The sequence below is a fragment of the Copadichromis virginalis genome, linkage group LG19, assembly GCF_057382275.1.
Source record: "Copadichromis virginalis isolate Kocher_CV1m ecotype Utaka linkage group LG19, C_Virginalis_male_GT1.1, whole genome shotgun sequence".
NCBI lineage: Eukaryota > Metazoa > Chordata > Actinopteri > Cichliformes > Cichlidae > Copadichromis > Copadichromis virginalis.
In genome coordinates, this window is record NC_140636.1 from 36363805 (window position 1) to 36387154 (window position 23350).

General features: G+C 41.2%; 2 protein-coding genes and 1 long non-coding RNA gene across 4 annotated transcripts; 2 read left to right on the top strand and 1 right to left on the bottom strand.

Annotated features, from left to right (window-relative positions):
- The first annotated feature begins 713 nt into the window (after positions 1 to 713).
- Positions 714 to 4030, top strand: LOC146686743 (uncharacterized). Its single transcript, XM_085442315.1, has 9 exons — positions 714 to 937; positions 1196 to 1504; positions 1591 to 1765; positions 1868 to 1951; positions 2054 to 2199; positions 2394 to 2474; positions 2593 to 2774; positions 3133 to 3357; positions 3443 to 4030. Exons 1-9 carry the CDS (start codon positions 861 to 863, stop codon positions 3838 to 3840), a joined length of 1677 nt encoding a protein of 558 aa, XP_085298441.1. The 5' UTR covers positions 714 to 860; the 3' UTR covers positions 3841 to 4030.
- Positions 4031 to 13964: 9934 nt separating this feature from the next.
- Positions 13965 to 16532, top strand: LOC146686744 (uncharacterized). Its single transcript, XR_014916656.1, has 2 exons — positions 13965 to 14066; positions 15870 to 16532. It is a non-coding gene; the product is annotated as an uncharacterized LOC146686744 (long non-coding RNA).
- On the bottom strand, positions 16239 to 22966 carry LOC146686745 (nanos homolog 2-like). 2 transcript variants are annotated; one of them, XR_014916655.1, is made up of 3 exons: positions 19230 to 20328; positions 18434 to 18494; positions 16239 to 17948 (listed from the first exon to the last, which is right to left on the bottom strand). XR_014916655.1 is itself a non-coding variant. In XM_085440877.1 (3 exons), the coding sequence occupies exon 1, from the start codon at positions 21818 to 21820 to the stop codon at positions 21320 to 21322; it is 501 nt and encodes a 166-aa protein (XP_085297003.1). In that variant the 5' UTR covers positions 21821 to 22966; the 3' UTR covers positions 16239 to 17948; positions 18434 to 18494; positions 21120 to 21319. The 2 variants fall into 2 exon arrangements, 1 of the variants encoding a protein (XP_085297003.1); XM_085440877.1 differs by lacking the exon at positions 19230 to 20328 and adding an exon at positions 21120 to 22966.
- Positions 22967 to 23350: the final 384 nt, after the last annotated feature.

The following is a 23350-nucleotide window of genomic DNA, read 5'->3' on the forward strand; positions in this document are numbered from 1 at the left end:
CTCATAACCACACACAGGCACACACACATGATTAAACAATAAATGAAAAAAAACACACTAAAAGAGTTCAGAAGTGAGAAATCTATGAGCTGAATGTTCATAAACTGTTCATACATACAGTTATAGGTACATGAACATTTACCTATAACTGTAACTTGTGTTTCAGTGCTGCAGCCTATGACCTGCTTGACTTCCAGGTGTGAGAACCTGCAAATGTCCAGAGTCAGGAGAGACTGGGGGACCCACTTTAGCAGGGTCATCTGTGTTGGCTTTGGGACCCTTGATGATACAGGGGGACACAGTCACAAGCGCCTAAGGAAGAGTATGAGCAGGAACCAGCACCAGCTGAGAGATGGCCAATATGTAGACAGACTGTTCCCTCTTTGTGAAGGACTGATAGAAAAGTTTAAAAAAAAAAAAAAAATATATATATATATATATATATATATGAATACCGATGAATGTGTGTTGTTGCTATACAGCCTGGTTATATGTGCCCCTTTTTTTACTTTGAGCACCACCTTCTTTAAAGACTGCTGCACAGCAATAGTTAATTTTTACAATTTTTATATATATATATATATATATATATATATATATATATATACACACACACACACACACACAAAGTAACACTCGGGAGAATGGACTAGTTCGTTTTAACAGCTCTTAAAGTAACATGAGAAACATTTTTCACCAAGAAATTCAGTTCAGTGGGTGGGTCAATGGGTCGTTCAGTGGGTCGTTTAGTGGGTTGTTCAGTAGGTGATAAAAGTGGGCCTGTCATTTTGTCATTCAGTGGGCAAAAGGGGATGGGGAAGCATACAGCTACAAGGACATAAATGTAGCCAACTTGTGATATGCTATTGCCACTCTGTTTCCGCAGGACACTGAGAGAGAGAAAGACGACAACAGAAGACAACGGTTCAATTTTAATGTAAGTACTGTTTGTTGGGCTTTTAAGTGGTTGAACATGTAAAACTTGCATGTGCCATTCTCCTCATTTTTAAAATTTAAAACTTGTTTTAAAACTTTTTTTTCTTTAAGTTTTTTTTGGGGGGTGGGATGGAAGCAAAGTTTGTGTGTGGATGTATTGTTGTTGTTCTTTGTTTGTTTTCTCATACTATCAAAATAAACTAAATTGATATGCAGTTTTTCTCTCTCACTTTCTGCCTCTCACTCTTTGTATTTACAGTGCAAACAAGATGGAGAGAAACATTGTCTACTGCCTGCTTTGTAAAAAGCCGCAACAGTCCATTCGCACACACCTGAGCAGAGTGTGCCTGAAAGACTGCACACCACAGAAATGTGAGGAAGAAGCTTCCAGAGCCATTGCTTCACAGAAGCTGTTTTCTAATGAAGGTAGAGTCTGGAACTTCTCAGAGCTCCAGGAGTACTGCAAGGATGAAGAATCTTGCATTAAACTCTGCACTCGCCTTCAAACACGTGGATTTATCATCACGAACAGTCCCCAAGCGTTTTCGACAGTCGTGCCAACAGCGAGGTATGATGACCTTATTGCCACTTCCACATATTGGATGACACATACAAACTTTCAATAATGTCTTACCTCTGTCACATTTGCAATAGGTCTGATAAGAAGGAAATTCTTGCTGTGGCCAAGAAGGATATTGAATATTTCCACACAAGACTTTCTGGCGGTGATTGCATCCCCACATTTGCAATGACTACCTTCAGACAGTACTGTGAGGCCATCCTGATTTTACAACATGGACTGACAGGAAATGCTGTTCAAGAACTTTGTGTAAGTGCGCCACCAACAACCAAAGTGCACGATAAGTGAAATGACAGCTGATGTAAGTCTGTATTTCTTTAAGCTCCAACACCTTTTTTTTTACATACACAGGTAGAGGACTGGATGGCGCGGAAAGCAGTAGCTGATGGTGTTGAGCTGAGTGGTAACTTGAAGATAACCAGCCAGGAAGAACAAGTAAGTCATTCATTCTCAGCAGCGACTCTCTTCTTGCTCTATAGGCACCTTGTGAATTGATTTTATGAGATATTTAACATTGATTCCTTTTTTTCTCTGCAGTTGTTGGACTGCTATTTTAGGAACATCCGTCCAGTGTCCTTGGAAAATCAAATTGCTGGCAGCGATGACAGGGGCAAGTTCTTCCTAGGAGAATGTGGGGTCCCACTGTCCAACCCATCATTAGATGTAAAACGCCTGAGAGCGAGGTGAGTGCTTGACCTAACTGGATCAATAGCATATTAAGAAAGATTTGTTTCTTTGATCTGACAGAGAAACCCTAACCCTGGACTCATAACAGTCAGCCACATATGTTGCTGTATGTCAGAGATGTTCGCCCCTTGTATTTTGGTTTTTTCATCTCTCTTGGCTCTAATTAATTTGCATGCATTAAAAACCACAGATACCTGAGCACTGAACCTGGGGATGCTATGGCTGAGTCAGCATCAAGCTCAGTAGGACTACCGACACCAGGACAGGCCAGGTACACTTTTTTTTTAAAAATATCACACACTACCACAAGTCAACCTGTGTTACACGTTTCCACATTTAAAAACTTTTGATGGATTTGATGCATCCCCTCCTCTACACCTTTCATGTAGCACATCATCTACGCACCTGCCACTCCAAGAATGGGATGCCTTCCTGCAGGCCTTCCCGGTCACGCTGACTGGAGAGCCACCATCCAAACGGCAGTGTGTACAGGCTGGCTTTCCACAGCACAGACACCACTACAAGAAATGGAGGGATATTCAGCTGAAGAAAAGAGTTGGGTACATTCTCGGTAAGGCCTGGGCATGTCATGTTAATGGAGCTGCTTCTGTTGCATTGCTTTGTTTGTTTTGTATGTATTTCAGAATGAAAATACTTTAATAATCTCTAAGAAAATTATGTGGGTTACACTTGTGTAGAGACAATAGCAGTAACAGTCTGAACTAATTAAATAATACAATACATGTAAGTATAACCCACTCAATGTTGTACACCCAAATATACACAGATAGCTCAATTATAAATATAAGGAATATTTTAAGGTACAAATACGTGATTGACTAAAATGCATATGGTTGATTTTTCATTTTTAAGCCGCAATAATCACTTGCATTATTTCTTGTACGTCGCTTTGTGACCACTTCATTTAGGTCAGTCAGTTGGCAGAAGAGGAAACCCACCTCAGCCTGCACGTGTGCAGATGGCTTTGGACAAGGAGAAATGGCACACCAACAAGCCCACTGTCAATGCCATCTTGCAGGCCTGGGTTGTTCCGCAGCCCAGTATACAAGACAACCAGTCCCTCATGTCTTCGATTGCAGAGCAGAAGTGGAAGGGCCTGGCTTTGCAAGACTTCGGGGAACGGAAGGGCAAAGGTAAAATGCACACAACATTTAGACAAATTGCAAGTGAACGTTTCTAAGAGCCCTGTCATGACCGATGGTATCTTTCAACTTACAGGTGTGATCGCACTTATGCCTTTCCACAAAGGGGATATAGTGTGCGATTACCACGGGACATATATCACTGAAGCAGAAGGGAAACGGAGGCCCCAGTCGGGGTATCTGTTCTTCTTCAGGGACGAGTGTGACCGAGGGATGTGCATCGATGCCACTGCATTCCCCTGTGCCTGTCATCCCGACATTGACACCTATGGGAGGCGAATGAACCATTCCCGAAAAAATCCAAACATCAAGCCCCAGAAGTTTACAATGAACTTCCCTGCAGGACCTCAGGAGACAATACTTTTCATTGCCCTGAAGGACATCGCAGTTGGTGAGGAGGTGTTATGGGACTACGGGGTAACTCGGAAATCTTATGGTGGTGAAGGGGAAGACTTGGAGTGGCTGGACAGCTGACTTTCATTTTATCTGTTCTTTTCCTATTCTCTTTGCATGGGCTTTTTTATGTAGTGATTTTATTCTTAAAAAACACAGCTGTTTTTACATTGTCTTGCATGTAATTTAAATGTGGTTTGAGGGTTTTTTGTTTTGTTTTGTTTTGTTTTAATTTACGTATTGAAATAAAGTGTGATGTTTCCAAATTTCACTCTGCTTCATATTGTATTATTTACGTTCACTGTTTCGTGTTTTATTGTGAAAGTCTTGTGTTTCCATGTTCAGGTGTCTGGTTTTGCTTCCACTGTGGCTCCATTTTAATTTCTCATTTGTGTTCCCCGCGTCTTGATGCCTCCTGAAGAGCATGATGATTAACATAGCCAAGGTGATTATGAAACACGTCAGGTTTACAGATGAATAATAACAATAATAATAATAAATGTGAGATACTAGCTCTACATGAGTGTCTCCTGCAGTTAATATGTAATACACAGATGAAAGATGAGGTGAGATATCTAGGCATTATCTCTTGTCATTTGAAAGATTAACTACTAACAGAAAATAAGAATATCTCAATAATAGACTTAGAATTTTCTATCCTAAGCCAATTTTAAACAGGTGCCTGCAGATTCTTTGGGAGAATTTGGACAGTCTGTCTGACATCTGCATTGACTCATATTTGTTTAACAGCCCGGGTCTGCGCTCAGGTGTCGCACTTTGGATAAATAAGATAAATAAGGAGACCAAGGCCCTGTACAGGCTCTTGGTAAATGCATTGAGGAAATTAATGACTGGTTGTGCCACAATTTTCTCCAGCTAAACAAAAACAAAACTGAGGTAATAGTCTTTGGCGCCAAAGAAAAACGATTACAGGTCACCAGAGAACTTCAATCTATACATCTAAAAACCACAAACCAGGCGAGAAATTTGGGTGTAGTGATGGATGCAGACCTAAACTTGAAAAAGAAAAGAAAAACACATTAAGACAATAACAAAGTCAGCTTACTATCACCTCAAGAATATTTCAAGGATAAAAGATCTGATGTCTCAACAGGACCTGGAAAAACTAGTCCATGCATTCATCTTTAGTAGGCTTGATTACTGTAACAGCATCTTTACAGGTCTACCTAAAAAATCAGTCAGACAACTACAGCTCATTCAGAACTCTGCTGCTCGAGTCCTCACTAAGACCAAAAAAGTGGACCACATCAGTCCAGCTCTGAGGTCTTTACACTGGCTGCCTGTCCGTCAGAGGATAGACTTTAAAGTTCTGATGCTGATCTGTTTTGATTTTATATACTGTTTTGTTTGTTTGTTTGTTAATTAGTTAGTTTGTTTCTTTGCTTGTTTTAATCTATTTTAAATCATGCTTTTTATTTGTTTTTGTTTCTAATGTCTCTGTAAAGCACTTTGAATCACCTTGTTGTTGAATTGTGCTATACAAATAAATTTGCCTTGCCTTGCCTTGAGGAACTGCCCCGGTCTTTATTTATAATTCAGTGAGCGTTTGTTCCTTAGATTGGAATGTGGAGGTGTGTGTGTGTGTGACAGACAGACAGAGAGAGAGAGAGAGAGAGAGAGAGTGTGTGTGACACTTGCTGTGTATTTAAAAAACAAACGCTCAAACAAACCAAAGAGAAAAAGCTTACATGTTTTCAGTTTTCAGTTTTATTTGTCATATGCAAGTTAGCACAGGGTCAACATTGCAATGAAATGTGTTTGACGAGCAGCAGTCACTCAGCAGCTTGATACAGTAGGAGAAAATATAGGAAAATAAAATAATAAGAAAATAGAAAAATAGTAAGGAGCAAAATATTAGAGAGACATGGTAAAAGAGAAAAGATGACTAAATATATATGTATCTATAAATATATGTACACTAGTGATTAAATAAGAAAATCTTGAAAAGAAATATGACGGGAGGGCAGATGGGATATTGCACAGGAATGAGCAGCAGAAAATTACAGTATTGCACTTTTAAATATAAATATCAATGACAATAAAGTGGAGTGACCAGTGCGGATTAAACATTACATGTATTATGAAACAGATGGTTTGGCGACAGTGGTCCAGGTAAATGCTACATGGACACCTGATCAGAGGACAAGGGCTTAAAAGGTGTCTGTGTGTCTGTATGTTTATATAATTGTACATATGGAGGAAAAATTTCCTAAAACCATACTTGAAATCATAACTAATGCACTTTATAAAATAAATACCTAAAGGTTTTTCAGAAATTATTACATAGAATAACATTTGGGACGTTCAGTGGATGTCGTTCACTGGCTCATTCAGTCAGTGTCGTTGAGTGGGTGTCGTTCACTGGCTCATTCAATGAGTCGTTCAATGGCTCATTCAGTGAGTGTCGTTCAGTGGGTGTCGTTCACTGGCTCATGCAGTCAGTGTCTGTTAAGAAATATAGTCTAAAACACTTCTTCAGTAAAGACTCAGAGAAGAGAAACTTCTTGCTAGCAAAAGTGCAGTCTCCAGAACTGAGAATAAGACAAGGTACGACCTCTCTCATGCTCCTAGGATGTGGGGGTGAACATCCTAAAATGTTACAGACCTCCTAGGATGAGACATTCTTTCAATATGCCACCAACTATATACTTGTATATTTATTATTTATATATTTACCATATACTTCTACACACAAATGATTACATGCAGCATTCTACCATATGCAAACTTATATCATTAGCACTTAGACCCCCGGAGAGCAGTCATTTTGGTTTTCTACCTTAGACCCCTGCGGAGTCATCATTTTGCGTTTCTACCTTTAAAAGCCGGAGAGCAGTCAGTCAAATGCTGGAGTCGTTCATATGTATATTAGGTCGTTACCTAGGAATTCTGGAGGGAGGGGAGTGGGGGTGAGTGATTGAGGGGGTGGGGGAGTGGAGTGTTGCATGATGTCTTGGAAGCGGTTTCGTGCCATAGTTCCAATTATCTGTGGGTTTCCCAGGTTTGCTGACCAGCAGTCATTTACCGATGGAACCCTGTAAACCCCCTGCAAGATGACAATTGCAATAAATGCCATTAGTTCAGGGAGGTCCATGAACCAATGAACATGCTCCATGCACCACTCAGCAGGCCATTTGTAAATATGTGTACAAATGGTTGGTTTTTTGTACTGTTTTCATCAATAAATGTCAGCAACAAAGGACATACACCCATGTGTGTTGATTTCTCCCTAAGATGGCAAACTGAAACACTGAAACACTCCACTCCCCCACCCCCTCAATCACTCAGTGAGTGATTGAGGGGGTGGGGGAGCTGCTAAAAGCGGTGAGCTTCCTTTTGTGTTTCATCTTGATGCATTCTCAATCATCCAGGGAAACAAATCTCCAAAAGTCACCAACTTGGAGTGTTTCAGTTTGCCATCTTAGGGAGAAATCAACACACATGGGTGTATGTCCTTTGTTGCTGACATTTATTGATGAAAACAGTACAAAAAACCAACCATTTGTACACATATTTACAAATGGCCTGCTGAGTGGTACATGGAGCAAGTTTTGGGTGGCTTGCGACCTAAAATCCAAGTACACAGATGCAAAAAAAATCAGGCCACTGTGCGATGTGTTCACTGCTACAGGTACACATGTGGGAAATGCAGACGACAGATACCGTGGCAGTGCCAGGATTGTGAGTGATTGCTGAAAATGTTGAAATGTACTCACTCACTTTTTATCATTATTTGTAAATATGTGTACAAATGGTTGGTTTTTTGTACTGTTTTCATCAATAAATGTCAGCAACAAAGGACATACAAAGGACGTGTTGATTTCTCCCTAAGATGGCAAACTGAAACACTCCACTCCCCCACCCCCTCAATCACTCACCCCCACTCCCCTCCCTCCAGAATTCCTAGGTAACGACCTAATATACATATGAACGACTCCAGCATTTGACTGACTGCTCTCCGGCTTTTAAAGGTAGAAACGCAAAATGATGACTCCGCGGTCAATTTAGCCAATTTAGCTTCCACTTCCACCATTTGACTGCTCTCGGGTTTTATAGGTAGAAAGGTAGAAGCCTGGGGATGCTAGTGTTAAAAGATTATACTGACTACTAAGCACAATTTTCCTAATAACAGTGTTGTTGAGTGGGTGTCGTTCACTGGCTCATTCAGTCAGTGTCGTTGAGTGGGTTATTCAGTGAGTGTCGTTCAGGGGTTGTCGTTCACTGGCTCATTCACTGAACGACATTCATTTCCTATGGCGGCAACTTTTGACTGGACCCTATATAAGGGGAGGAGTGCTCAGCTCAGTCATTCATGCCCTGAAACTCAGAGGAGCAGTGTCTCTGGATTTATGACCACAGCGTCTTGGTTAACTAAGACACACAACTTTTCTTTTTTTATCTGCTGTCTTGAAAGACTGTATTTACAATACAGGTAATATTTTTGGCATATTCTTAACTGTTGCAAATTGCTCTTTCCTGTTCTTTACTTACTTGATTTTAATGTGTTTTACTTACATGATTACACTTTTTTTGTCTTTCCTGGTTTAACAGTTTTTCAGTTACATTGTTTCACTTCTTTTTTACTTACCTGATTATACTTTCTGTTCTTTCCAGAACACAACAGCCATGGAGGACGTTGGTGTCGAAAACATGAAGGGTTTGGCGGATGCTTTCGCCAGATCTAAAAGCGTTGAGGATTTCCTCCTGGACCCCAACATTTTCATTCCATTGCAGGCAACGACAGTTGAGGATCCAACGAGACGTGTTTGGAGTAAATTTGATTACGACGGAGTGGTGGTTGAACTAAAAAACTTGGAAGGCCTGCATATACCCTTTTCTAGGTTGAACATGGCACCCTTCAAAATGCACCAGCTGAAAAACTCCTGGCACACCATAAAGAAACACTTTGACCTTAGTAAGTTGTCTGTGGAGGGCTTAAAAGTGCTGCGAAAGGTAAGAGGCTTTGATTTTGCCTACCTGGACGGGGGATTCAAGTTAGAAGCTATAGTAATTCCCAAGTCCCTTGTGGTGGTGGACAGAGTCTGTAAAATGGCTGACTATTTACCAAGACACACGGTGGACCTTGTTAATGGCATCTTAACAAAATTTGTTGAGTTGCTCAAAGACCTTCCACTGGAAGACCTGAGCAGACCCACGCTGCAGAAGACCATCATTCACAACAAGGGGAGCATGAACGTATTGCCACAGGATCAAACGTTCGTACTCTCCAAACTGGATGAAGCGAAGAGGATGTTGCCGGAGCATCCAACATTGGAAGTCCGGTTCTTTGTCTATAAATTTGGACAAAAGACAAGGGACCCCTTTCATTTGTGGGAAGTAGCTGACCCTGACGAGGTTGTGCGATGTTCTCTGCACGTGGCCTGCAACCTCATACCACTGGACCCTCACACCACACTTTTCTGGTCAAGAGCAGGACTGGAAAGGATGTTTGGACCCAGAGCTAGGCTCTTCACGTCCATGTCCATGCACGAGTGTGTTAACGTGCAGACAGAACTTGACCAGCACCCACCGGACATCTTGCCAGCTTTGGCAGAGATTGCCACTAGGCCTAACGTCACCTTCTGGCAAGTTTATGTGGACAGCCCACACACTCATTATATGTCCACATTCCGGCACCCCATTAGTGGATTGATCGTCACTGGTGGCCTCGGCCACCCGAATTACGTTCAGGCGGTGGCCACCAGAGCTGAGGACTACTACATCCACATGATGGACTTGGCCAGGAAGGCAGCAGGTAATTATAACCTGAGAATAGAGATCGTGGAGGGGATAGAAGGGAAGGAACTGGCAGACTTTACAGACATTGTTTATGCATGCTCATTCTTCGACTTGAGTGCATTACATAAGTGCCTGACGGACTTCCCCCTCGTTGTACCCTTTAAACGGGAACAGGAACAGCCAAGCGTGAATGAAATACTGTCTCGCTGTCTAAAGTATATGGCTGACCAGCTCCGGCAACTTGGGGAGAAGCACACAGGCAAAGGCGGCTTTCTCCCAGTGTGGAAGGCATTCCAGCTGGAGCTTGCGCTGGAGGAGGCATTATACGGGCACCCCTTGTCCAACATGGACAGACAGTACTCTGCAGCACTCGGGACCAGCTCGCTGCACGAATTCAGTGCAACCAACATGCGGGGCTTCATGGGCCTGGGTGCAGCAACTGGTGCAGCTGTTGACGACTGCCCACCTCCTCTGGCACACTGGACAAGGGACACACTCCAGATGAAAAGAATCGAGAGGCTATTTGCTCTCACATTGACTCTCGAGTGCGAGCCTTCCGTGCTGGGACCTGAGCTTGTGAAACTCCTGCTGAAAGACCTCTTCAGGAGGAACGACGGCATCTTCATCTCAGAGCTGCAAGGGGAAAAATGCCCAGAGAATCTAAAGGGACACATTAATCTGGCTGCACTGACGGAGAACCTGGCCACCAGAGACTCCTTCCCGACCCCATTCACCTTTGCCCGGGCGAGGAAGCTTGTTGAAGGGGAAGGGAAGAATGTACAAGAATGCCTGAGAGCAGGATTCCTTGAGCTGAAGGTCAGGTGGTTCCCAGACATTAAGTACCGCGACATAAAGGGAACAAGGAGGGCTTCTTGGAACTTGATTGATTATGTAGAGATACATAATGAAGACAGGGAGCCTTCCATCGAGTCCCAGGCCATGGCCATAGTGGGAGATGTGGCCATGGAGATGGAGCGCCGTGGACTGTGCTACGCCAGGACCCTTGAAAGGTACAGAGAGCATGGAATGCCATGGCTGGCGCAAGTGATGAAGAGGATTCCGGGGAAGACTGAAAAACACACACGGAACAAGGTCTTGGTGCTGGTCAGCTCAGTGGGACTTATCATGAATAAGGATTTTGTGTCATATGAGAAAGTGAAGGACCTACTCCTGGAGCTGAAGATGACACAGGCAGAGCTCCAAAAGTACAGGATCCTTTCAACGTCAGTCTGTGAAAAGGTTTTCGGCTTCACTCTCTATAAGCTCCACTATGACATTCTTTATCGAATGGGGAACCCAAAACCCCATGCGGAGAAAAAGTTGCCTCCAGATCTCCCCCTGGAGATGGAGGAAGAGGATGCACCTGTACTTGAAGAGGATGAGGAACCTGACCTATTGCAGACGAGAGCTGTGTACATGCCCGCTCAAACCAGCAGACACTGGACACAGCAGGAAGAGGGATTTATCAACCTTGATCCAACAATCTCCACTGGCGTGGCGTACAAGGAGTATGTCGGACAATGCAAAGCAGCAAGACTACCTGCAAGGTCGTACAAGGGCTTTGGGAGAAAGCGAAGAGACCTTCTCAGGGATGCATAGGCATACAAGCTGATTTCCTGTTCTAATCATGTCCTTTCTTTATTTTGACTTTATGCTTAGAACTAGCACAGTAGGACATATTTGTTTATCTTTTGAATCCACTTTAAGACAAGTGTGAATTTGATTTCTGTTGTAGTTGATCTTGAAGAAGTGTGATCTCAGTTCATTTTGTGGTGTTCACAAGTTCCACTGTAAATAGAGGTATTTAAAATAAAAAAAAACCAAAAAAAAAAACCACCCCTCACATGGACTCTGCCTTGACGTGGCGTGAGGGCTTACGTGTCCCTCTGGGACACAACCAAAGAGTCCAGCAGCTGATCAGCGACCAGCTGAACCTCCAGGCCATAACAGTGAAGGACAGAGCAGTATACTTCCTGTCCCTCACCCTCCTGTCACTGCCTGGAGGTTCAGCTGGTCGCTGATCAGGTGTTTCTCTCCCTATCACTATCTCTCTCTCCAGGGCGGAACTGATTACGGGTTTACGCCCTCGGGCCAGCTCTCGGAGGAAGAAACACCTGTGCCTCGTCAGTGTGGATTGCATTTAAGCCAGGAAACAACGGTTGTTTTTCGCTGGATTTGTAAGAATCGCGTAAGTGAAATTCTAGCAAGTGTTTTTCCGTGTCGTTGTGTGTTTGAAACTAACAAGCGTTTCCTTATGCGCAGACCCTCTGGACTGTTTTCCCTGGTGTTCCCTGAGTGGCGAGTGTTCGAGTGGATTCCTGTGATTGTTTGGAGAGAAACGAGAGTTTTCCCCTGGATTTCCCCCCGGAGCCATGCCCGTTTCACCTTTTGTATATACACTTGTTGGACACTGTACGTTAATAAATTCTCTTGTGTGCATCCATCCCCGGAGTGCAGCGCGTGACTCCAAGTTGCACACCGTGACGCCTTCCCCACAAAGTTACCTGAATACATACCTGTTCACCAAGCACACACCTACCTACATACTTACCTGGTCGTAGCGAATACTCACCTGAATACTGTGCAAATGTTGAATAATGAAAATTAAAACAATTTGATCAACGTTTGTTGTTACTATTTATTAAATTTTATTTTCAGTTGTTCATGACGGGACAAACAGTGTTGGGGGAAAGAGAAAGATGAGAGAGATGAGAGAGAAAGATGAAGGAACAGAAAAACTGGGCAACAGGGACAGTGAGAAAGGACACAAAAGAAAAAAAAATCTCCCGTTTTTGGTTCACATTAACTTAAATAGATATTTTTTTGAAGAACATTTGATTTTTTGAAAGACAATTTAAAAAAGAGGAAAAGAAAAAAAGACTGGACGCCATGGAAAACGGCTGGACTGTGGTGCACTATGGCCGCCGGCGCCAACGTGACCGCCAAGTGTTCTGGGACGGGTACGGGTACGCTCCTTTTCCTCTCGGAGAAGGGATTATCTTCCACAACCTAACCCTAACAGTGTACAGTGACTGATCAGGCAGTACAGTTTTAGGAACCTTTTTAACTGAGGCAGGATGGCATTTTGGTTTTTAATCAGAATCTACCCTTCAGCCAGAATTCATTTAAAGAGCTGTGGGAACAGCTACCTGTGACTGAATCTCTGTCCGTCAGTTTGGACACTACCTCAACCGTGAACAGCAATACAACGGGTCATGATGAAACCTGGAGGCCAGATGACACCATGGAGATGTTTCAGATCATCAATGAGCAGCAATTAGCTGAAAACTTTGGTGAAAATCTCTTTGAGCTGCCAAATGACATTTTGCAAAAAGACGGCATTACACCTGCAGCCTCCACTGTTCCGGTTACGACAGATTACCCTGGCGAATGTGGGTTTCAGCTGAGATTCCAAAAGTCTGGAACAGCAAAATCAGTGACTTCAACTTGGTGGGGAAAATGCAAAGCAAACGTGTGGTCGCAAATTTTGAAGCCACCCTGATAACCTTCTCCCACCAACGATGTGGAGATCCAAGCCTTTTAGATCCAGTTAAAATCAAGACACTTAAAACGATGATAAATGCAAAGACTGGTAACAGCGCAAAGAACCATAAAGCAAGAGAATTTTTAAAAAACTATGAGAAATAAACTAGGCTCTGCCCATGACTCAATCTTTGCCTCTCTTCCTACCTCATCTCCTCTAACTCCATCTGCTGTCCATCTGAGAAAAAGGCACAATTTGCTATTGCATTAGTCTATTATTTAAATTGTCCACATTTAACAATTCTTCACCTAATCCACAATAAAGTAATGATAAAAACTGTTATGGAACCTAGAAATTGTATTTGTTATTGTTTTTATACTTGGATCTGTTGTGCCAAAGTAGGTATCCCCGACAGAATTTGTTTCCCCTGTGCTGGGAGCACGCAGGAAGTACTGATGTTTTCATTTTGTGAAAAATTAGTATCGTTACATTACCATACAACAGAAAATTATATATATATATGGAAAAGCCGACGTAGGACAGTTTTCCAGTTTCATTGTACTACTGTACTATGTATGACTGTGCAATGACATTAAAGAGTTATCTCATCTCACGGGGTATCAGATGGGATTATTTTAATAAAACATTAACATTTTGGCTGATAACTATTTTTATTCTCCTGTAACTTTACTCTAAAAAGAGCTAAATCCTCTAAAGTTTCAGGAGTAATGCGTCATAATAAGAAGTGTTTGTGAATGAAAAATCAGCAATGTGGGATACTGTTTGTCCGTGATTTACACAGGGGGAACAAATTGTGGCAGGATCAGCCTGATATTATTTGTATCGCACTATAACTTCGTTGTATAAAGAGCTAACATCTCAAAAATGTCAGGAGTAGTTAGTCATTATGAGAAGTGTTTGTAAAATTTGCCACCGACATCCATGTGATCAACAACAGACACACGTCATTGCCCTTCGTGGTCTAAACCAATCAGAGATAGTCAGGGGCGGGACCTCTGGAAATGTCCTTGGTCCAGCTGAAAGTGCAGGTGGATAGAGAAAGGTGAGTAGCTTGAATGAAGCGATACCGATTCATTAAATCCTGAATTGAATGAATATAAATGTATTTTACCAGAAACGCCAGAGTCTCAGGCTAAAGCTCACAAAACTATTTCAACAACAACCAGCGAATGAGAGCAGGAAACGGTAAACACAGAGCGGACCGGCGCATCAGAATTAGCTTAGCCGCCGTCGGGGCTGAAAGCCAAAAGCTCACTAATTCTGATTCGTCGTGTCTGAATCGTCTTTACGTCTTTTTTGCGCAAGATTCTGGGCTGCAGGTTTTGTCTCTCTTCAACCAAAATTCACTAGGCCAGCAGCAAAAGAAGAACCAAACTATGCTTCACATTTGATAAATATCGTCGTTAATTCCCTATTACTTTTGCTGTTTTGCTTCCAACACGATAAAAACCACAGTTCATGCACAGCTCTCGCTCTGTACTTCAAGAAAAGTTTCCCATCTCAAACATCTGTTTTCCGCATTACTCATTCGCTTATTACCCATCAGTCTACCGTTGTTTACAGCGCTGGCGGCCGCTGTCTTTTCTTTTCTTTGTACTTAAATGACCTCGGACAAGAAAGAATAATTTCTGCTGTTTAATACTGAAGAAATGTAAACTTTTTCAAATTGGGTATAATTGCAGAATATTTTTAAGGTTATCTGCTATAAAATCCATGCCAGGAAAATCTCCTTTATGTTTTTTATTTTATTTTATTCTCAGTTACTTTGACACAACGGCATGTGCTGTGATGGTCACATCTCTGATAAAGTTTAGTGTCAGTACTGATAAATGATCAGAATTATAAGATCTCTCACTTTCTGAGTAAAAATTGCACCAAATCGAATCTGGACCTTGTGAAGCGGAATCAAGTGGATTATAGAAATCAGTGATGATACACAGGCCTTGTGAATATCCTAGGACCGACAGAAGTGGATATAACTGACCGTGGGCAATGAGAAAAGATGAAAAGAACGATTGATAACTTTTTTGTCAAGTTAAGGCCTGATCGATCTGAAATTCATAGCCAGTGCTCTGACAGGGAGCCATCAATCTTTGAACGCTGATTTGGGTGCGCCCAACTTTTTTTTTTTTTAATGGTGTGCATAAGAAAAAAAGTTTTGCGCACTCAGAGAGAGACAGTGACACTTGCTGTGGATTTGAAAAAAAAAAACACACAGAAAAACCAAAGAGAAGGACAAACCTCAACTCAAAAATCTTTAAAACGCCTTCATTCTTCTCATATGATTAATGAGAAGGAAAACGGGACACCACTGTCTTATAATTCCCCAGGAACAAACTCCTCTTTCTCTCATTTCAGACCTGTTTCAAATCATAAGCAGACACAACCAAAAACCGGCTCACCTAATCAAACCAAATCCCAACTTTAAGCCACTATCCAGTCCTGTCCCCCTTCTCTCCTCATACCGGTACCCACAGTTCAGACCCCACCTCAGGCCCCTTACTGCCTGAGGTGGGGTCTGAAGTATTTTCCAGCCTTATAAAGAAAGGGAAGACTGAAGTGGCAGACTGTCATGCAAAAAGCGAGCATCTCCTCCTTGCACTGCTTACAGTCAAATGACAAAATATGTGAACTCTTTTTAAACAGGAAAAAGGAAGAAATTGTACACCAGAGGGGGCAAGAAGGAGAAAACTTGAATATAAACTCAAAAGAAAAACCGCTGTTCCTTCCCTCCCCCAGAAGGCAGTAGAATATCATCATGTTAAATGCCACTTTTGGGGGGGGGGGTAAAATTACTTGACAAATATGTTTCTCTTTTTTGTTATTTCGTCCCTCTTTGTTACAGCTACAGGAGGACAATAAACAGAAGAAGGAGAGCGGCACCAAAGAGGCGAAAAAACGAAAGAGCGCACCACCTCCTGACACCACATCCACAAAGAAGTCCAAATGTACCTCCAGTGCTGAGGGGGACGACAAGGAGGTTTTTCTCCTCCCTGTTCGTGGGCGTGAGCGTTACGAGATGTTGAAGAAGATCAATGACGGTTTGGAGCTGCTTGACAAGGACAGCAAAAGCAAGTCAAAGGTCTCAGTGAAGCATGAGGTTCCCGTGCCCTCCAGTGGAAAGAGGCTGCTCCAGAGAGGAGAGAGGAGTGACAGCGACTAAGATGCCCATCACCTCAATTTCGAAAACAAATGTCACCTTTTTGTCTAAGCCTTTAGGATTATTTCAGGTTTTAAATGCCCATTTAAAAACCAAAATGCCATCCTGCCTCAGTTAAAACGGTTCCTGAAACTGTACTGCCTGATTAGTCACTGCACTGACATACTGTTGTGTTCAGTTATGTTTTTCTTTTCTTTTTAAAAAAAACAAAAAAAACAACAACCCTATGTTCCTAATTGGGTTAGAGCCGTTCAGCATGGTTTGAGTGAGATTAAGAATGATCCTTGTCATAACGAGTCACTGCCGTTTATTTAAATAAAGTTCAAAGCTAGGCTTGCAAAACTTGAATGGAATTTGCCTCTGATGTTGCTGTATTACTGTGCTACAGTCCTGTCGCACCATGTCATTTTTAAAAAAAGAAATGTATATATTTTGCATGATTGTCTGGGAAATGCAACCACCTCTGCACAACCTTGATTCATATGCAATATGTAATCATGTTTGTGTAACATGAAAGAAAAAAGAGAAAAAATGATGATAAATGCAAAGACTGGTAACAGCGCTAAGAACCATAAAGCAAGAGAATTTTTAAAAAACTGTGAGAAATAAACTACACTGTAAAAAAAATAACCCTATTCAAATTAAAAAAAATGATGTCCAGTTGTCACATCCAAAATATTTGGCTTTATAGAATCCAAATTGAGTCACTTGATATGACCTGATACTTTTATGTTGATATAAACAATATTACTAGACTTGACTGAAACTTTAAATTTTGCATTGATCCAAATTGATTTTTTTACATAGAACCATATTTTAATTATTGAACCAAGCTAATATATTGAAATTTAACCAACCTAATGTATTCACATCGAACCAAATTAACATGAACTAATATGTTTGTGTTGAAGCCAGGTAATTGATTTACATATATTCAAACTATATTTTTTACATTTCATTTCAGTTCAAAAATGCTCTGCATTTCCTATAAAAAACAAGACAGTTGGCCAACCAATTATTTCAAAATTATTTATTGTTCCAAACCATTTTAACTATAATCAATAGAGAGGATTAGTAATATACAGATTTAGTGCTACAGCAGAAATGATTAGAGAAATGTTTGTTTTATAAAACCTGCAATCTTTTGAAAACCAGTATAAAACCTGCAACCTGTCTAAAACTGGCATAAAACCATTATAAAAACTATTTTTAAACCAATTTGCAAGTACTCAAAAATGTTTATATGTGCACTGTGCCTGTACAATGTAAAAAAAAAAAAAAAATCTACACATGTATCAATGAAATCAACTTAAATCTCCCTTTCAAATGGGTGTTCTTATAAATTTTGAATGTAGAATACCACTGCAGGCCAACCAAGCAAAATAACCAAGCACACATGCACATGCATGTGCACATACACATGCACACATGCATGCAAACACACTACTGTGCAGTGTTAAGTTCACAATTAAGTTTGCGAATCTTAGAGGTCATCTTGTTAAAGTCAAGCTCCATCATAATCTTTTGAAGAGCCTCAAAGGTGAACCTGAATCCTCGTGGATATTCCATATTAAGAGCATAACAGAGTCCAAAGACCATTGCCTCTCCAGCTGCCACAGAAGGCAACTCATTCAGGACTTCCACACCATCAATGATTATCCCGATGTCTCGAGGCTGATGTAGGAGGCTTGAGTTGTCCCTGAAGATGAAGAGTGCCATGGTGGTACTCTGCAGCTCTTCCTCAGCTTCATCTTTCTGGGATATCTTGAGGTAAAATATGGAACAAAATGTACAAGTGAAGAATTGAAGTCTGGCACACCTGATAAATCTTTGACCATAATAAACTACTATTTTGATAGTTGTTTGGTCACAGACTATTAGAACAATTATTTGACTAATCAGATTGTGAATTGCATAATCATTAAATTAAATCAATGGTGGAACATTTTCATAAATGTTCCACAAAGCCCAAGAAAAAAAAAGAAAACAATACAGAACCCTAAGATATTAACTTGATGAGTTGATTAATCGTTGCTGTCCTACATTAATCACTGCATTTAATAGCAGAGTTGTCAAATTTACATCAAGAGACTGCATCTCATGTAGAGACAGAACAGATATGGACATACCATGTATTCTTTTATCAAGTCCTCAACACATCAGCAAGGTGAATGAGAGGATAATGAGGGAGAGTCTAGATTATTATGAAATGTTTAAAAAGGATGTGCAGTGTAAATGCAAAATGATACCTGTTCAGATTAAATGAAAATGTATGCTTCAGCCATGGAATGGATGGAGCGATCTGTGGTTCTGAAAGCATACAGAAAAAAAAGAATAATGTTACTTCTCTATAAAACACATTACATAGAAAAACCAAGAAATACGTAACATGACATACCAAACAGTCTACAGACCAGCCATTAGCGACTAAGTTTGGCATAGGGTCAATTTTTTGCTGTTAAAATTAAAATTTCTTCAGAAAATGCACATTTTTCCGAGCTGCGCCTGAAAGTCAATTGAAGGAATTAGTCTTATGTCATTGATCTTATATGCTGGCTTGTTATTTCTGTCTCTAAATCATGCACATTAATAATTATCTTTTGCCCTCGGTGTACACACACATAACACACAGATATTTATATGAAGAGAGACAAACGTGCGCGCACAAACACAAGCTTGTGTCTAGAAACCGCGAGCTCACCAGAAAAATTCAAACGAAGCGGAGCACGGAGTTATACTATGAATGTTATGAACTATGAACTTATGCTAGCTAGCTTTATCCACCACCGATGCATCGTGGTAACGCTAGCTAGTTAGGCAAAAAGCCGTTTTTTACCAGTATACTAACTTGTATTCCCGACTGTGATGGTCGGTTTCTGGTAACCAGTTCTAACGTTGCGCAGGATAGCTAGCTAGCTTATAGCTAGCAGCTACAATCATGCAAAAATTAGGGGTGGCTGTCGACCCAGCTTAAATGGGGTTATTTTCTGCGATTTTGGCAATACAAATTATAAAAGCTTTTGTAACACACTTGGCTTTACTTACGTTTATTTTCAGATGAAATTAATCAAAGATGTGACATGATGTTTCCAGCAGCCATGCAGAATAAAAATGGGTCCCGGTCTATTTCTGGTGGGCGTGTTCAAGTGCAAATCACTTTGACTCAAATTAAAGATATTATCTGTTCAACATGAAAAGAAATATATGTTTTGAGAGAAATCAAAAACTTTGCGTTGCGATGTTCACAATCCTGTACTGACACTATGGGCACATTTTTAGAAATCTATTTAATTCCACAGAAAGGTTAGCCACTTTAGTGTTTCACTTGTGACCTATTTATAGCTCACTGAAGATGCAACAATGTTCGGAGATAGAGAGAAAAAAAAAGAACTTTGGTGCAGGTGCAGGTGCAGTCTTTATGTAGCTTTCTGGTGACCTTAAAAGAACCTTTACGAAGCCCGTTGACAGGCCTTTAATCGAATGATCGGTTGGTTGATTGATAACAGAAAAAAAGGACACATAAGATGGACATAAAGGACTGAAAACACCAAGAGCAAAATATTGCATCGCACTCATTTATGTAGTTTATTTTTAGATTAGATAATTTTGCAAAATAACGCAGCAAAATAAATAATAAGAGCCGGGATGTGCAGACTATTTAGCACTGAAAAAACTCCGTCCATGTGAACAGAATCAGGTGTTACCTTACCTGTTGATTAAATATCAAGACTATTTAGCAATAAGCTTACTTTAAAGGCTCGTAATAGGTGAACTGTCTTGGTATAGTTGAGTCACGCAGAGTTCATGGTCCATGTTGTGTTACTTGTTGTTTGTGTGTGTGTGTGTGTGTCACCCGATGACCCCTGGCGCCGGAGCGTCTAGACTACATTAGAGATGTGTCACAGCAAAGAGCCGCACCTGCGCTCAAAGAGAGCACATACATAGAGGTGAGATGAGGATAAATGGATAGATGCGGTCCTTTTTCGAAGCTGAGCGCACAGTTGTATTTCCTGCACAATCACACACGAAGTGAGGCTGTGTTTATGCCGGTTATACCATGAATATACACCCTGCAGGCACCACTTGTTTGTCAAACTGTTTATGAAGCAAAAGTCACATTTCTGTTTATTCACAAAGCAAAAAGAAGGGGGAAAAGAGGCGTAGGAGGGGGTGGAGCGTGCGCACTAGCATACCGGCGACGGCTGTTTCCTTTCACTAAAAGGAAAAAAATAATAAAATGTGTACTTCACGTTACGGTTAAAACTGGGGTTTTTTTGTGTTTTTTTAATTTTTATTTTATAGAAACAATTTTTGCTCATAACCAATTGACAGGGGATTTCTTAAAATCACCCCGCAGTTCTTCAGCTGAGACACCTGAGTTAGAAAACACAAACACTGCAGCTGTCTTTGTACAAACTTGTACAAACTCTGTTTTGACCTTGTATACTGTATTTCCCCAGCCCCTCTATTTTGAAACTAAAACTATTGAACCTTAATTCAATTTCTCACTTCACATAATCGTTTCACTTTTGCCTTGAAGTGTTACTTTTAATTTAATTTAATTATTTTTTTATGACGCATGTTCTCTGGTGAGTTCAGGTACATCTGTAACTTCAAGTGGAAGAGTTGCATGTGAGTTAAAAATTTTCTATAATACCAAAAAAAAAAAAAAAAAAGACAAAATACTGACGTTTTTGTCGAATAATCTGTCTGACATGAGGGATAATATAGCATTTGCATTTTAACTAAAAGACTCGCGCACTGACACTATGGGCACATTTTTAGAAATCTATTTAATTCCACAGAAAGGTTAGCCACTTTAGTGTTTCACTTGTGACCTATGAAGTACCCCCGAAATTGTATCATATTAAACAACAACAACAACAATAACAACAACAATAAACACTCGAGGACTTTAAAGAGTTTAATTTTTACCGAGGTTTGAGAGCGCTCACCCCGGCTCGGGGCTGCACAGATGTGATGGATGAGGGCTCCTTGCTGCAGACTGCAGCGGAGTGTTTGACAGTCAAACTTGAAAAAGTCTTTGGAACTGAAACGGTCTCTGCCAACACGAACACATACCCCAAACAGTTCGGTAAATATGTACAGTTTCTCGCAGCTTCAGTTTTCAGCAGCTACCAGAACTTGCCTACCGTCTGCATCCTCCCAGCAGCCTCGCACTTCATCTGCGGGCAGTACTTGCGTGTGTGAGCGCTGTCACCGGTGGCTTCGCAGATCGGGCAAGTGTAGTTCCGGAGGACGGGGCAGAAAACTTTCCCGTCGTCTGATTTGAGCTTGTGAGATAGGTACACCCTCGGAGTCTCCCCGTTCTGCTTGCATAAGCGGCAGTAGTCCGAGGATGAGGCGCTGCTGCTGGTGTCCGACGCGCTGCTGGTCGGACTGGACTGTGATGAGTTTTTGGAGGATTTCTTCCCCCGAGTGGAAGTGTGGACCTTACTCCAAGGGGGCGCTTGTCCCTTCTTTGGACGCTCGGTGTCTCGGTTATCAACCTCACGGTTGCTGCACAGTTTCTCGAACACTTGGCTCAGATTCATGTAGTCGTGCCACATGTTAAAGCTGTCCCCACCAGTGAGGATCGCGCTGTGGACCTCCAGTCGTCTCGGCATTGTGGTCATTTTTTGGCAGAAGTAAAACTGAGAGTGTGTTTGGAGCGCCTCATATTTATAGCTCACTGAAGATGGTTTTAAAATGCAACAATGTTCGGAGATAGAGAGAAAAAAAAAAAGAACTTTGGTGCAGGTGCAGGTGCAGTCTTTATGTAGCTTTCTGGTGACCTTAAAAGAACCTTTACGAAGCCCGTTGACAGGCCTTTAATCGAATGATCGGTTGGTTGATTGATAACAGAAAAAAAGGACACATAAGATGGACATAAAGGACTGAAAACACCAAGAGCAAAATATTGCATCGCACTCATTTATGTAGTTTATTTTTAGATTAGATAATTTTGCAAAATAACGCAGCAAAATAAATAATAAGAGCCGGGATGTGCAGACTATTTAGCACTGAAAAAACTCCGTCCATGTGAACAGAATCAGGTGTTACCTTACCTGTTGATTAAATATCAAGACTATTTAGCAATAAGCTTACTTTAAAGGCTCGTAATAGGTGAACTGTCTTGGTATAGTTGAGTCACGCAGAGTTCATGGTCCATGTTGTGTTACTTGTTGTTTGTGTGTGTGTGTGTCACCCGATGACCCCTGGCGCCGGAGCGTCTAGACTACATTAGAGATGTGTCACAGCAAAGAGCCGCACCTGCGCTCAAAGAGAGCACATACATAGAGGTGAGATGAGGATAAATGGATAGATGCGGTCCTTTTTCGAAGCTGAGCGCACAGTTGTATTTCCTGCACAATCACACACGAAGTGAGGCTGTGTTTATGCCGGTTATACCATGAATATACACCCTGCAGGCACCACTTGTTTGTCAAACTGTTTATGAAGCAAAAGTCACATTTCTGTTTATTTACAAAGCAAAAAGAAGGGGGGAAAAGAGGCGTAGGAGGGGGTGGAGCGTGCGCACTAGCATACCGGCGACGGCTGTTTCCTTTCACTAAAAGGAAAAAAATAATAAAATGTGTACTTCACGTTACGGTTGAAACTGGGTTTTTTTTTTTTTTTTTTTTTAATTTTTATTTTATAGAAACAATTTTTGCTCATAACCAATTGACAGGGGATTTCTTAAAATCACCCCGCAGTTCTTCAGCTGAGACACCTGAGTTAGAAAACACAAACACTGCAGCTGTCTTTAACTCGCGAGGGCAGTCATGGACGCAAGACCTGCGTCTCATCACTGCTGCTTTGTGAATGTCTGTCTGTGAAAAGCGCTTAATAAATAAAGTTTACTTACTTACTTACTTACTTACTTACTGAGCCTGCAGTTCAGAAATTTAACCATTAGATGGAGTCATTGCCAAAGCAATGACTCCATCTAATTGCTATGACTTTTGGTGTTTATTTTGGACCTTAACTCGCCCCACAGTTTTGAGACAAGGTTCACATATGATATATCATTGTGTGCGGCTGGAGCTGGAATGAGTTGCTATGACTTTTGGTGTTTATTACTTCTATAGTTTTTTAAATATGAATATTTTAATGAAAGTTTTTTCCCATTGAAATGAATGGAGAACAAGAAAACTTCATTTGTG

Bases quoted from the DNA above. Each gene is read 5' to 3' on its own strand.
- LOC146686743 (XM_085442315.1), top strand. From the start codon at position 861: ATGCTATTGCCACTCTGTTTCCGCAGGACACTGAGAGAGAGAAAGACG. The intron at 1,952-2,053 runs GTAAGTCATTCA...TTTTCTCTGCAG, and splicing joins TAACCAGCCAGGAAGAACAA to TTGTTGGACTGCTATTTTAG. The intron at 3,358-3,442 runs GTAAAATGCACA...TTCAACTTACAG, and splicing joins CGGGGAACGGAAGGGCAAAG to GTGTGATCGCACTTATGCCT.
- LOC146686745 (XM_085440877.1), bottom strand. From the start codon at position 21,820: ATGACCACAATGCCGAGACGACTGGAGGTCCACAGCGCGATCCTCACT.